Genomic DNA, 15337 nt, shown 5'->3' with positions numbered 1-15337 from the left:
TTTATATTAATGAATTGTCAAAAAATTTAGGACGAATTGATATAAGTATAGTATATTTAGAACTTTGTTAGTACCCCCTAGTTTTGTTCCTGATTTGTCTTAGAATAATATTTAGAGTTTGTTTGTTTTAGAAAAAAAACTGTTAAGGGAAATTGTTTTCTAACTTTCCGATATATGGATGACAGAAAACTAATTGATCTACATGATGTTTCCTTGGATTACAAACAATACCTAGATTCAGGGCAAATGAGTTCCCTTTCTAGCAATAAGAAAACCACTTCTCCTTGATGTGTTTTTTTTTTCATTGGAGAACTACATGAAAATGAAAAATATTTTCAATAGACATTAATTATTTTTTTTTTGGTGACCCAGGATCCGCCGAACCCGACTTTCGCTTACACTAATTGCTAGCCCACGGCCTGTATAGTGGGCGGCGCACCTCGGATTAAACGTCAATACTTGAAGGGAAGCTAGTACAGGACCCCACCACCATGACTCCCCACTTAAGACGTGTTAACAGCTACAGAGTTTTGACCTTATGACCTCTATGATGAAGTGCCCAAAGCTAAACCAACTCAGTTGCCTACCGATGGGTTAATTAGTTTTTATTTGTTTAGTGATTTAGGGGAAAAATTTTCTTCTCACCAAAAGGAGAAGTTGTTTTCCTCAATCTAAACTTATTGTTATTAGCCAATACGTTTTGCATAGATCAATTAGTTTGTATCATTCAAATATTGGAAAGTTGAATAATTTTCCAAAACTGGTTTTTCTTCAAATAATCGAGCCTTTTTGTAGTTCATTTTGGGCAAGAAGATTACTATGATTTTTTTAATAAAAAAATATGCAAATAAAATTTTGTAATAATAGGAGAATTGTTTAAAAAAATTCTAATCCTATTACATTTTCGCTAATTTAATTATAAACCTTTTAATATTGTTAACTGAGTCATAAATATTTTTATGTTTTGCCAATTAAGTCTATCCGCCCAATTTTGATTGTAAATCACTGGCATGAATGCTAGTCATCCTATTTGGTACGATCGGCATTGAAGTGGACAAATTTTAATAATATTTTAATATTTTTTGAATTTTAAAATTTTCTTTTCTTTTTAGTTTCCTTTTCTTTTCCTTCTTCACTACTTTCTTACTATGGCTGAAGCAAAGAGTGCCATTGAGGCGAAGCAAGCATGCATGGCTGCTTGGGCGTGACCTCTTGTTAATGGTGATTAAGTTAGATAACTGGCAAGGAGCGCCATTTCCCTCTTTTGATTTCTTTGTTTTGGCTAACTTAATTAAATTTTACAAAGTGGTGTCGCCATATGACCGAAGCTCGAGCACGTTTTGCAGTTTTCAGGCCATTCGCACTCACTCCCCGAAGCCACAGCTACTGGATGGATCGTATTTCGCGCGTCAGTAGTGCCATGAGTCGTGTACCTCTCAATTTTCAAAGGGCAAAGGCATATCATATCACCCTTACCGAAAAAGAAAAAAAGGCATACCATATCATGATGAATGTACTGAAAAAAGGCCACAGGTCATAACGCACTCTTCGTACCACAAATCCACTTTAAAGTTGACTTATTCGCCCGGCCAATCCGCGCAATGGGTGCGAAATAATTGGATCCAAATCACCGGGGGATAGCCCGGTACAGGAGTCAATGATTGGAGGGCATGGTGATGATCATGCTGATCTTCTCTATATATTAGAAATTTACGTTAGAGATTTTTTTCTATGAAAAATGCTTGCTAACCAGACCGTTACTCTTGGCAGAGTAAAGGTGTATAAAATACAATATTTTGCCAAAAGTAAGCTTAAAGGGAAAAAGTTCAGAAAATTGCAAATAAAATGATATTTAGTGGATTTAATTTTCTATTACATTTTAAGGTGATTTATCTTTCACGTCAATCTTCAATCATATTTTAAAGAATTATACTTTCATTACTATTTTCCTTTTATACAATTTTAAAAATCTAAGTTAGTAATCCATTGTTTCAACTACGTTGAACCAATTGAACAGTAATTATGATTTTAATAGAACTAATTAAGAACTTACTGAAAACGGTCATAGAACCAAGTTCCAAATATGATTGTTTGTGTTATACAAACATGCTGTGGTGTATCAGGTTACACGCAAGAACTACAGTCATTCTTTCTATTGCAAGTATTGAAGGCTATTTTCTTTTATTAAGTTTTTTTATTGTCTATGTCAATTAAATCGCAAGAACACGGTGGTGAATTAGTTTCAGACATGTGACAAGAGTATGATTTATTTTTTATTTTTGAGGCTATTAAATGAATTTTAGATTATATGACAAGAGTTACTTAGTTCGATCGTGTGCAAGATAGTGTTCCTTGTTTGTTGCAAGAACTGTCATAGACAAAAAAAAATTCATATAAATGCAAAAAATTTAGAGACTAAAATATCAATTCTCAAATTTCACAAAATTGTTACAAAATTAACCAAAATTTAATTTGATGGAATTATGGATGTAATATTCTTCATATTGAAATAACTGCATATATTTCTTTTGATTTACTAGTAAAAAGCCTTAAGTCCAGGTAGTGATCAAACTTTGTCATCTGTAGTTTATACGAAACTAGTGAAAGATGTTTGCAAATGAAAATCAGTATATATAGAAAGCTAATTACATTATTTAAATGTTGCCGGTTCCCATCATTTGGAAAGGAGTGTTGGTAGCCCAAAATGCACCGTGGTTCTCCTGGAGTAACAGTGCCGTTATCTTAACATAACCAATTTCTTATTAATTAAATTGAACTCTATTTCATCCCCCCACTCCCTCAATCATGCCTCCAATTCCAAAGTTTTAGCTTTTAACTTTCCTCTTTCCTTTTTCTTTTTCTTTTCATTTTCATTAATCAAGGGGAACATGTACCGAGATCAGACAACCCGGAGGTTCATGAAACACCCAGCAAGCTTAATAACGTCGTTGCCTTGTTTTACCTCAACCAAAGATCACTCGCGACGTCATTCCCTTTTCTCAAGGGCGTGGACACCGTGGACAGCTTCATGAAGGTCTCCATGGGCTGGAACGCTCTCAGTTCGTGGCCTTGAATGGCATCGCATCCTAAGAGCTCAGGTCTTCCATGGCGTATCGACCTCAACTCCAAGTCAGAATACTAGGGCTTCTTTATCAAGGAATGGCAATTTGATCATTTCAGTTTTGTCAGGGTAGGACTGAAGTTTGAAGCCTGGTTAGGGGATGCAAAAATGGCGAAGCCGGGAAAAGAGGGGCGTCTTGATATTTAAATCGTATGGGAACCTGGCCAGATTCGGCCTTATTAACATGACTTCTGCTCGAGATTAATTAGACTTGGGCTAATACTAGAGAGATGAGCCCATGGACTAAGCCCAACTAAGAGCACTACAGGGCGCAGAAGATAAGTGATGAAAGCCCAAAATCTTGAAAAAAAAATAAAATAATGCAACTAAAATACTATTTAAGTTTATTTACTCCGCGTCATTTTCCCTTAATGATCCGGGATGCTTTAAACCACATGGGCATATTTGAGGTTTGATTGAAAGTTGAGATTTTTTTTTGACATAATAAAGCCCATGATAGAATCGAAATTGTACTTAGGTTGAGTGCTTAAAAAGAATCAAGTCACATAAAATCTAAGTTTGGACTGTTTCAAGGTCTACTCCAAAAATCATAAGAGGTTGAAAACTTGTTCAATCACAAGAACCAACAAGTGCTATGAAAATAAGGAGAAACCAACAGAAAGTTTTTGAGAGTTTCAATAGTCGACACGCAGCCAATCACTCAACCGCCGCTCAGTCGAAAATCTCGTGGAGGTCCGAAAGCAAGCCGCGACCCGACTCCGGTTCGGGCCGAAGCTCCGTTAGGAGAGGCCCACATTCCATTCGGGTCGAATCCGGACGATCCGTCGGGCCGGGTCGTGGGGGTGGGAGGAGAGCGCAATCCCCAACCCGCCCGGAATTTCAAAAACGGAGCGGCATTCATCTCCCTCCCTCCCTCCCTCTGCATCATACGAGGCTGCAGAGATGGAAGAGGCTACGGAGATCGAGACGACCGCGGACTCCATCGACGGCCCCCTCATCTTCCACCTCGTCGCCGACCTCCTCGGCTTCGTCCTCTACATGCACCAGCAGATCCCCTCGTGAGTAGCCCCTCTCTCCGACGATCCAACCCTTGCTTCTTCTTTTTTTCGCTTCCTTCTTTTGATAATCGTTTTCATTCTTTGAGTTGCACTGTCCGTTTCGCGTTGGGTTTCTAATCGCTCGTCGAAATTGCTGCCGAGTCGATGCTCGATGTTGGATGCTGCAGTAGTTCAGCTTCGTTCCTGGATTGATCGAGTTCCGCCGCGAAGAATTCGTGCGAAATTAGTTTTATTCTGCCGATAACTCATGCTGGGTATCTGTAAATGGCAGGATTTTGCAGGACATGAGCCTCGAATTCGATTCGATGCGTAGCGAATACGCGGAGATGGTACGTGAGGATGAACACCGACTCTTTGCCCTTCGACCCTTTTCAGCCTCGGTTAGTGATTTCCCCTAAGCAAGTTCGATTTGTAGGAGGCCGAGCTAGCGCGGAGCGGAATGAGAGCGTCGTTTAGGAGGAAACATAGCGGAAGGATGAGGGAACTCAAGCGGGGATTTAGGAGCTCGGAGAAGCTGATGAGCGCCATCTCGAGTCTCCAGGATGCCTTGCGGCTCGTGATTAGCGAAAGCCCCCACGTCCGGGAAATTCTTCTGATTCTCGGAGGTAGTCCGTTGAGGCCTCGGTATGTCTACCGATTGTGCTTTTCGCATGGGAAGATGGTTTCGAGAGACGCGAGTGATTTCACCAAGAACAGGGCGGCGGAAGTGCTTTCGAGAAAGGTTGAGCTTTAGCTTCTTCTTAAGTTCATCTTGTACTTGGACAGGACTTAATGTCGTATACTTAATTGAACAGGCTATTCGGGCATTGGTCTCTGGAGGTGCAGGGTCTGGTGGCTACCCAGGTAGATAGGTGACCATGATCAGTCCATCAAAGTCTGGTTGAGGTGATGATGCTGCATCTGAAGAATCTTTTCTTTTCCTCAATTTGAATAGGTCCAACGAAGTTGTTCCTCTTGGTCAAAGCTCCGACTTCTTTTAATCAACCTTCGTATTTTCTTCCAAAACGTGACTTCAGATACAACAAGAAGGTTAGTGTAATGGGCACTCATCTGCTTTCTCCTTTCATGCTGTGGCATTTGAGGTCGGGTTTTGAGCTTTGATGAGTTTTCTTCTTCTCTGCTCCTTACCCTGTTTTGGCCTTTCCAGAAATTGGCAATGCCTAGAACGCCAAATTGAATATTGCAACATAGATGGGTCCTGCTATGGTTGTATTGCAACCAAATAACCTCTTTCTTTATCTGATATATAGCATCTTTATTGATTTTATCTTTCCATCTGATAAATTAATAGCGTCTCATGCCTATATGCCATGGAAGATGAACATAGTCAAACAATGTTTGTATTAGCTTTAAAGTGGGTTTCTCCACTCATAAATTTGCTGCTCAAAGCATTGGTGTTGTCATTGCCATGCAGTGTTCCGTGTCCTTTGCTGCTTCTCTCATGTTTTCATTCTTTATTTAGGTTTCTTTTTATTGACACAATTTTATGGGTGATCCATTTACAAATACCGGTTGGTTTTGGCAGATTGTACCATTTTGCCTACGAATTAAGTGCAAAAGCCAACAGCAGGAGAGAACTGAGATTAATGAAGATCCTCAGACAGGCATGAGTGTTAGCTTGAAGGATTGCAGGTCCGACGATTTGATTTGGTACGTGATAGTTAAGTATGTTAGAAGTGACACAAGTTTTTTTAATTAATAAAATATTTTACTCTTTTTTATCAAAAGTTATGGTGATCCAATGTGCTTCAAAGTTTGAAAAGTGGTGATGGAATAAAAAGGGGAAGAGAAGGCTGAGGCAATGATCTCATCAATGAGTATCTAGAACTTGGCTTGAAAATGTCTCTGTGTCTGGCTTTATATCAAGCCCAATAATGGACTTTAGTCGTCAAATAACTCAGGCCCTATTTTTTAAATCCTAAAGCTTTGGTGCTTGTGAATAAAATATGTAGCTGTTTAGTTAAGTCAGCCCAAGTTAATGGTTCTCACTGCTTCAATTTCTTCAGGGGGCATGAGCGAGCAACATGACCTAATACATTATTATTTGGCTTAACATGGTAGTTGCTCCTAGTTTAGTCTAGCAAATTTGCAATGGGAATAAAAATGAAGGAGCAGAAATGGGAAGACGAGATACTTTAGTTTGGATTTTTAGGGGAAGTGTGCTGTTCTATGAACAAGAGTGTCCACATTCTTGTATTCGAAGGAGCACCTTACCTTGTGATTCTTTTATGTGTGCATTGCAGGTTCCAATGCCGGCATGTTATAAAGGGTCTCGCGTCCACGGTACCATCGGCAGAAGAATGATACAACTTATATTGAGAAATGTTGTCCATACATGTCAGTCCTTCTTCAGGGCCTCTTTAGTATAGGCCTGTTTTACCTTGATGATTGTCATGACCCATATCTGGTATTAATTACTTCTACACCCATTTTTGGTGTCTGTGGTAATCTGGCTTGGCATGATATTGAGCTTCTTCCTCTTTTTTAATTTATTGCCTAGTAGATAGCTTTGTACAAATCCTCATCTTCGGTGTTAGTTTCACCCTGAATTCCATTTCTTAGCTATGCAAGTTTGTTCGATTCTTGATTTCTGCAGTAGACTGCCTCTTCTTCTTTTCCTTTCTATCGTGTTTAAGAATCAAGAGCGCAACCAACCAATCATCAAATGTGCAAATCCTCAGGCGAGCAAATCATCACTTAGAGCCCGTACTTGTATCTCATGTTGAGACGTAAGTGACTTGGACTGGAATGAGGCCGCTCCAATTCATTTAAGGTGTTCAAGCAGCAGCGTGGCCAAACAGGATAGAGTTCCTGTCTTGCTTGCTAGATGCTCAACTTGGTTAGAGTTACCTGAAGTAATCAGTTTCTCCACTTGACAATGGCTCATGAGTTTTAAGGAAACCTTACCGAGATCCTGATCAAATACTGTTGGGGTACTTTATGCACAGTTCTCTTTTTCTGGTTTTTGTAGCTTCGAAATTTTTCATGCTGATATGATAAAAGTTTGCCCGGCTTCTTGACCATTTTCTTTGGGCATGCATCTTTCTTTTATTTTCCTCTTCTTTGTAGTTGAAGATTCAGTTAATTATGGCAGAGCATAGTGGTGGTTGCATTTCGTAGCTGGTATGTTCCCATTAGCTTCCTCATGGTTTTGCCGTTACAAACAAACACTGGCGCATACCGTGGAATCACATGGGGTCACGAGTAGGAACCGTCGAAGCCAAAAGAAGAAAAGCTATTGTTATTTTATCCCGCATGTTTTGGTGAAAATTTTATGCGTGCTGCGTCATTACTATGTTAGATTACATTTCGCGAATACTACTTGATCTGTCAGAAGGTACTTATGTTGTACATGCCTACACAGAAATCGTCCGAAATGGTCAGTTCTTGGTGCATTTTTGCCTGATACATGACACCTGATGTAATTAGGAGTCTGTGTGGGGAATGAGCTGTTGAATTGCTCTCTTTACCTCAACAATACTCGCCTTCTTCCCATTGACATTTTCCTTTACCTGGAGTCATGGACAGAATGATCAGGAGCCATTCAAGACCGAAAGAGCCAATCAAAACCTAGAACTCTGAAAATGTAAGAGGGCATTACCTTGGCTCTCAATTCGGCCACGAAGAACCCGTTTGTCAACGAGGATTGGACCGCCGTCGTCTCGATCCTCAGATCTCGGAGCATTTGCATTAGGTCGAGCAACAACCCTTCTCTATGCGGGCATTGGAGCTCCAACAGTGCATCGCTCTCGATGATCGACACTTGCACGCTAGTCTCGGATGTCGGGGGTGGGAGAGGAGGTGGCGGCGACTCCACGGCCTTGGGCTTGGCCCCGCTGCCGCCCTCGACGATCCTCATTTTCCTCTTGTCAGACCCAGACCCAGGCAAGCTTGCTCGGGAGGACCGTTCTACTGACGAGGCCGCGCTTCGTAGATCCTTCAAACTAGTCGTCCTCTGCAACTCTCCTTCCTTTGTCCTGTGGTCAGCCTCCATTTGTCGATTCCTCGCCTCGAGATCTTGGATCTTCTTCCTAAGTTGCTTCACATATTCTATGGTATCCCCCAATATGGAGGCCTTATCCATTTTGGTCACGAACGGCACCAGTGACCTCAGTATAATGAACCTCTCGTTGAGCTTCTCGCGGCGGCGGCGCTCCGCCAGGACATGGTTGGCGCTGAGCTCGTCCTGCGGGTTCCCTTTGCGGAACCGCGAGCTGGAGTCGCCGTCCCGGGACTTGGGCGAGTTCTCGTCGCGGTACTTGGTGTGCAGGAACGGTATGGTGAACAGGATGTACTTCAGGAGCCACTGGGAGGTGCCCTCGGCCGGGACGTGGAGGAGGTGGTCGGAGCGGCTTGTCCACTTGGAGAACGCCGATTGGGTGGAGTAGGAGACGTAGCTGGTGGAGTCGGCCCACCGCGGCTGGTTCTGGAGGATGGTCGAGACGGTCTGGGAGTAGTGGGTGTCCTCCTGCGACAGCTCGTCTAGCGCCGGAGGAACTGCGCATCCATAAAAAAAGCATGAGAAACGACACTCGATCTAAAAGAAATGCTAACGGCGGGTAGATTTCAGAGAAATTTTCGCAGGCATTACGAACAAATCGTGATTAATTTTTTCATGATTAGCGTTGTTGGTACCCAAACTCGTTTCCCACCGACCGACGTGAAGTTATTATTTTAATGATCAGCTTGACAATCCAATGCGAAAAGTGAGATCCTCTTGAGGTCAGTGGGCCACTGGAAAGTGACCCACGATCTCTCCACCTTCTCTTCCGGTGGGATTAGGTGGAGTTTCGCTGGTAATAATTAAAGCAGAGAAACTTAGGTAAACCGTGCACGTGTCACGAGGATCGATTCATCCTTGTACGAAAACGATTTGATTTTTTCCCCTTTGTCCCAGAAATTAGATTTAAGAATGTTGGATTGGCGCATGAATCAGTACTCGCGCATTGAGCGTAGGGACATTGGCGTAGGACGCGGAAGTACATGGGACGAGGCCATTTAATACAGGATGATGAACCATGTGGACTTGCCATATCTAGGTTATTTAAAAATTATAAATGTTGAAAATGCATAAACCATAATAAATGCAGCATTTGGGTCTACTTAAGTTTTGAAAATTAGATTGGTGCAATGTTCCATACTCCACATGGGAACTTGCACTTCATTAAAAAAAAATTATCTTGTTTTACCTAAAATTGTACGGGGTTGCAAAAAAATAAAATGGAAAGATCAAAAATATTTCGAAATTTGAGTTAAATTTGAATTGTAAGGTGAGGTTTGGACTTCTATGCTAGATGCAAAACACTTTATGTACTTACAAAAGGATCTTGCTAATGAGTGCCCAGGATACTTGCTATAACATACTTGCCATGTAATTCAAAAGGTTAGCTAGGAAAATTTTGGATCACTATAAGGAAAAGTTTTTATTGCTAATGTGTTGATCATCCATAACACAAGAAAAACGGCGCATTGAAAATGTTGACCTTTCTAAGTAAGGCTTAACTAAAATATCCTATGAAATATAAGATTTCTCATTAGTGTCTAGTTGTGTGCATGACTAAGGTAGAAATGCATTTGAGAATCCCATGGAGAACCTTCACCAAAAGAATTTATCGTGCCCAAATTTTACTTGTATGTGTCAGAAATTGGGAGGACTAAGAACATAATTTACAAATTTTTACTTTGCAAATGTCCTATGCATATCAAAATCCGAGCGCGTGCGGTAATTTTTGTTTTTTCTCCCCTTTTTACAGTTAATGGTATTCTAAAGATCAGTTTCACAGATAAAGAAGTTGGAGGTCGACTATAGCATGCCACAGGTCCCAGGACATTGACCTATTTCTGTGTAAAGTTTCGGTGCATTAGACAGACAATCATTCTATCACCAGTGGCCCCGCTGGCCAGTGAGGTTGGGTACCTTGTCATTCCATGCACGGCAAGTGCAAAAGCAATGTGATGATTGAACCATGCAAAGAACGCAGAATTCAACTTCCAACTGCAAAAGTTAGATGATTTACCTGACGGCGGGGTTTGAAGGCCACTCCTCGCTGGATCCTGCATCATCTGCCACCTCCGGGTCGTCTCGGCCCGGAACGAGTCAACCTGGCGCTGGTGGTCCGCGGCCGTCGAGTTTATGGTCAGCATGGGGAAGTCCGAGTCCAGGTTGTTTGACCCGTCGTCTGGCGAGCCGAGCCGGATGTCCTCAGACATCTCGAACTCACTGGGCTCGGCGTTGTTTGCGGGCCCTGCGCCGTGAGGGTTCTGCGCTGCCGCCGCCGCCCCCTGCCGGCCGGTCTCGGCCTCGGAGTCGGACTCTCCCTCCTCGTCGTCGTCGTCGTCGTCCTCTTCCTCCTCATCCCCTTGGTTGGCTGCAGCGGGTGGATCGGCCGGGGCGTAGGAGGGGACGGGCGGGGAGTGGAAGCGGTGGTGGCCGGACGAGGTGGCGGCGGGGTTGGAGGTCGAGTGTTCGGAAAGGGCGGGTTTCGGTGGGTGAGGGGGGTGGTGGTCAACGAAGAAGGTTTTGACGTGATTGACGAGTGAAATGTCCTCTTGAACCTGAAATTTCACGAAAATCGAAGCATTTTTCAAGGCCGTACTACAAATATTCAACTATAAAATAAAGATCAATTGCATGTGACGAGGGTCGGGATAGGATTCATTGACATTTTGTTAATGGAAATACTTTGCGATTACCCTTTCCGTGGTGCCAAATTCCACTACGCCGTCTAGAAGAGGGATGCAAACCACGGTCTGCAAAATTCGTCAAACGGAGAAAGTCAAGGTAAACTCTCATGAAATTTGCATCCGAAAAACGGAAAAGTAAGGGAAAAATAGGTAAAAAAAAATTAACACTCGAGATCTTACCTGAATACGAGCACTCTGGTGCAATTGCAATAGAGACCGAAGCGGCAGAACGACAAAGGCCAAAGAACACAGTTAAAATAATGCAAAACGCGCAAACTATATGCATAAATAGATATTATTTTCTTCAGAACCATACATAATCGTACATTATTATCTCACAAATACACATGCACAACTTCAATCCATACCTTTGCAAGAATAGCTCTCGAAAAAGTCTTGCTATCAACCTCATTAGCTCCGGTGAGCCACGCATGCTGCCTCCTCGCGTACGCTTTTCCAGGCAAGCTGCATGGTAATAATTATTTTTCACTTGTCAAGTAGTTCGAACATCATCGAGATTGCCTCTTTTTCGACAATTAGATACATGAAGCAGATGAATTTCATTAAAAAAAAAATCAAGATTCCTACATGGGTTTTCTCGAGGATTTGCAAAATTGATTTTTGCATCCTATTCTTAGCGTCTACACTCGTCGGGTGTGATTTCTAGGGGAGTCAGTGTCGAGAGACCAATCAATGCTTCCCAACGGTTTAAGTCTCAAGACTTATGCAGACTTCGATAATGAGGAAGTGGCGGGATTTTTAGGAACCCACACACTAATCGAAGCTTCATTTTAGTGACTCGACAGCAAATTGCATAAACACCATGCCCTATGTTGTGGAGTGTGCAATCAGTTGACCTCACTGAAAAACGACGAGAACTATATATGTAGTTTTATACAGATCTTGGTCTCGGGTACTTAATCAGCCCTAGTAAACTCATGGTCTCCGGTACATGGAAATTGGAAACATGTATAAAAAATATTCGTTCAAACACATCACAAGAAAAATATTAGTATTAAAAGACCACGTCTGTCATTTCCATTAGAAATTACATGAGCATTGGGATGATCACTGAGGAAATGATCAAAATAACCTATTCTAGATAGACGAACATTCTAAATAAAGAATTATTAGACGCTTAGAGTCTTTTTAGTAAAAAGAAGATTATTTGACAACTGAGTATCAAAAAACTCAAATACAGATCTATTCAAGTATCATGTAATACATTTCACATCTTTGAAGCTTGTATATATATGAATCTCCAAGGAAAATATATCTGTGCATGTTTTCACTACTTATTTCTTGCTATGTACTCTACCAGCCTGAGAAATTTGATTTTCGTTAAGCTGGTAAAGAAATTAATCTCTTTTATAGAAACTCAATTACAGCTTGAGTTACCTTCTCCAATCAAGGTAATGGAATGACTAGTTATTACATGGATTATATATACCTATGAACAAGCTAGAAACATAAACTCCATCAAGTATTTGCAAAAATGACCCATATGGTTCCCCATATACCTAACCATATTTACACTTTTTTTTTTTTTTTTTTAGGATTGTTTCTTTTATAACAGGGAGCTCACCATACGCGCATGATTTCAAGACCCCTATGATACTGCACCGATCTCGTGGACAAAGTGAAACGTGAGCCAAAACCGGTGACTGTCCAAGCTCTTTCATTTTAAATCCTATAATAGAAAGCACTCTAAAACCTGTAAGTTCTGAGGGGATTCTAGCTGCACGTGAAAAATGGTTGATACCCCATTGTCGCTTGACGTTTTCCGAAGGAGTAGAAAGAGCTTCCCTCAGCAGACAAATCTAGAAGGAAGGCCCAACTAACTCTCTCTCTCTCTCTCTCTCTCTCTCTCTCACCCCTGCTAATAATCTATATCAGCTGCTAGTGTAACACTTTTTTCGTTCCGAAACGACAATAATGTTACTCATTCACTCGCTCAGCTCGAAGGAGGCTTAGGTTTGGTTTCCGAGAGCCTTGGAGTGGTCACAACATCAACTGTTCAGACATGGAAACGACCGGTCTGCTATTTGATAGGAAAGTGTTGTCCATCGCATTACTTCAATCCACTTTTTTTAGGTCCCGACTTCCGAGTACGGTCGGTGTGCTCATTTAATTCCAACTATTTTGGTTTTGTGTGTGTGTGTGTGTGTGTGTGTGTGTGTGTGTGAGCCTCTCGTTTTTATTTTTGTCTGTCACTGAACAAGGGCGGAGTTGGGCGGTTAGCCCATTATTTGTCTTCGCAGTCCTTTTATAGCATGGAATTGAATTCTGCGCCTCTCCCTACCATAAATAGTCCCCCTATAACTTAACAGAAATAATTGAGTTTTCAAGGCAACGAAGGCGGGAATATTAATTCTTGTTAAACATATGTTTCGAGAGATGTTTTAAATTTTAGAATACTGACCACGTTCTTCACAAGAACAGTCAATGCGTAGAATCTACGAAGATATGCGGTGGTGTAACGAGTCAATCTTATTGGAAGCCTAGTAACTTTTACATTTGAATTTTGAAGAACCCATCTCCTATTTCTTCGTTTGCGTTCTCAACGCATGGTATGTACACAAAATACGTTCTTGACCTGGAGGGTTCTTCTTTTTCTTTTTTTCTTTTTTTGGTTTTGGTCACAGGAGGAGGGGTTTAATGTTGGAAACCACCGTATCTATCTAAACAATGTGACAAGGAGTGTACAAACAAAGGAGAGAATCTCGCATTCTGTCAGCAACTTCTATTTTATCTACTTTTCGCTTGCAGTGTTCCCTCGCTACACAAGGAATTTCTAACGTTCTAAAGCAGATTGCAAAAGATGGAAAAAGAGGAAGAGCTAAAGGAAACAAACACACACACATTTCAACTTTGGTGGCAAAAGAAAACGGTAATTAATGAAAGCATTAATAATGTGTAGCATAATTAGATAGACTGTTCAAAAAGAGTAGAGAGAGAGAGAGAGAGAGAGAGAGAGAGAGAGAGAGAGAGAGAGAGAACTTACCCAGCCCCAGGAGGAAATGAGAAGGAGACGCACATCAAGTAGAACCACTCGGTCTCGGTCAAGTCCTCTGGCGAGAGGGCCGCACATGGGCGGCGTGCCGGCTGGTTCGTCTCGCCGGCGGAGAGCGACTCATAGAGCTCCCGGAGCTGCTGGCTCCGCTGGAGGGAGGCCTCCTCCGCGCTGACTTCCATCGGCTGGACGGTTTTTCGGGTCTTGATCGGCCCATTGTAGTACCCATCTCCCCATATCAATATCCTAGTTAATTAAACCCAATTACCATTAGAAACACATATTGCGAAGATGATTTTTCAAGGAAACCCGCTGCTGAAGCTAATGAGAATTGGTTATGTCATCCGTCAAATCAATAGTGAGAAAAGATGAGATCGGGACGGGTTAATAACTCAGTCTTGATGAAAGAAGTTAATGAAGGAGACGGAAAAAGAAAGTGGTTTACCCTTGTTGGGGGCAGATTTGCCAGAAGAGACTGTAACTCCATTTTATGGATTGCACGGCGGACTGCAACATGGACTGAAGCCGGCTGCTCGGCGGGGTTGCCATGTCGTACCGCCGACCAACACTCTTACTGGCTGGCTTGGTCTCTCTCTCTCTCTCTCTCTCTCTCTCTCTCTCTCACACACACACACACACACACAAGTACTCAGCTTAGATGTGAAGGAAGTAATAAAGGAGGGCAAGAAAAAGGCAAAAAATCAGACAGAGAAGAGAGAAGGAAAAAAAAAAAAAATAGTGTTGGATTACAAAGACATGTAAATAGAGAAGGGAGGGAGGGAAGAGGGAGAGAGAGAGAGAGAGGGGAGAGGCAAACGTGTGAGATTGGATTCCAAGTAATCTGATGCTTTATCTAACTGACAAAAAGGAAGAAGAGAAGGTAGATAGATAGCTCCAGAGAAAGAGAAACAGAGGAGAGATATTAAGAGGTTGAAGAGAAGGTAAACATGGCACCCGCAGAGAGAGGGAAGAAGAGAGAGAGAGAGAGACCCGCAGGTGACGAAAGAGAGGAAAAGGTAGATGATGACTTTGAGGAGAGGACAGAGAGTAGCCCAAGAATCGCCAACTCCACAACTTATTATCACCTTATGATGACGACGCCGATCAAAGGATTGAAGGGTCGTTAGCTCCGAAAGTCGACCGGTAAAAAAATAAAAGGGGAAACCCAGAAAACCAAGAATTGGAGAGACAAGAGAGACAGAGAGAAAGTAGTTGGTCGTCGTGGGTTTCACTTTGCTAGGGTTTTTATCATTTGACCGGATTCGAGCGTCGTGCGTGCGGGGAGGGGCATTGGAGGTTTTGACTGGTTGGTTCACCGGACAGCTCCCACAGCTGTCACGCCGCGGTCGCGCGTGGGCGACCCGTCAGTTGGGCCACGCGCCCGCGCGTGCGGTGCCTTGTCCCTGAGGGAGATTAGGTGGCGAAGACTGGGCGTTGGAGAAGAAGGAGGAGCAGACACTTTCTCTCTCTCCTCTCTCTTCTCTCTCCTCTCTTTCTTTC

At 42.3% G+C, this 15337-nt stretch overlaps 2 protein-coding genes across 2 annotated transcripts; one reads left to right on the top strand and one right to left on the bottom strand.

Annotated features, from left to right (window-relative positions):
• Positions 1–3978: 3978 nt before the first annotated feature.
• On the top strand, positions 3979–6727 carry LOC104457005. The gene is made up of 7 exons (XM_010071919.3): positions 3979–4140; positions 4412–4469; positions 4556–4861; positions 4935–4983; positions 5075–5169; positions 5666–5790; positions 6384–6727. Exons 1-7 carry the CDS (start codon positions 4025–4027, stop codon positions 6442–6444), a joined length of 810 nt encoding a protein of 269 aa, XP_010070221.2. The 5' UTR covers positions 3979–4024; the 3' UTR covers positions 6445–6727.
• A 629-nt stretch (positions 6728–7356) lies between these two features.
• On the bottom strand, positions 7357–14931 carry LOC104457006 (transcription factor BHLH42). The gene is made up of 8 exons (XM_010071921.3): positions 14283–14931; positions 13829–14083; positions 11193–11289; positions 11005–11019; positions 10834–10890; positions 10158–10695; positions 7742–8637; positions 7357–7652 (listed from the first exon to the last, which is right to left on the bottom strand). The coding sequence occupies exons 1-8, from the start codon at positions 14384–14386 to the stop codon at positions 7566–7568; spliced, it is 2049 nt and encodes a 682-aa protein (XP_010070223.1). The 5' UTR covers positions 14387–14931; the 3' UTR covers positions 7357–7565.
• Positions 14932–15337: the final 406 nt, after the last annotated feature.

The sequence above is a fragment of the Eucalyptus grandis genome, chromosome 8 (genome assembly GCF_016545825.1).
Source record: "Eucalyptus grandis isolate ANBG69807.140 chromosome 8, ASM1654582v1, whole genome shotgun sequence".
Lineage (NCBI taxonomy): Eukaryota > Viridiplantae > Streptophyta > Magnoliopsida > Myrtales > Myrtaceae > Eucalyptus > Eucalyptus grandis.
Note: the sequence above shows the minus strand (reverse complement) of the source record. Positions and strands in the feature narration are given on the sequence as shown.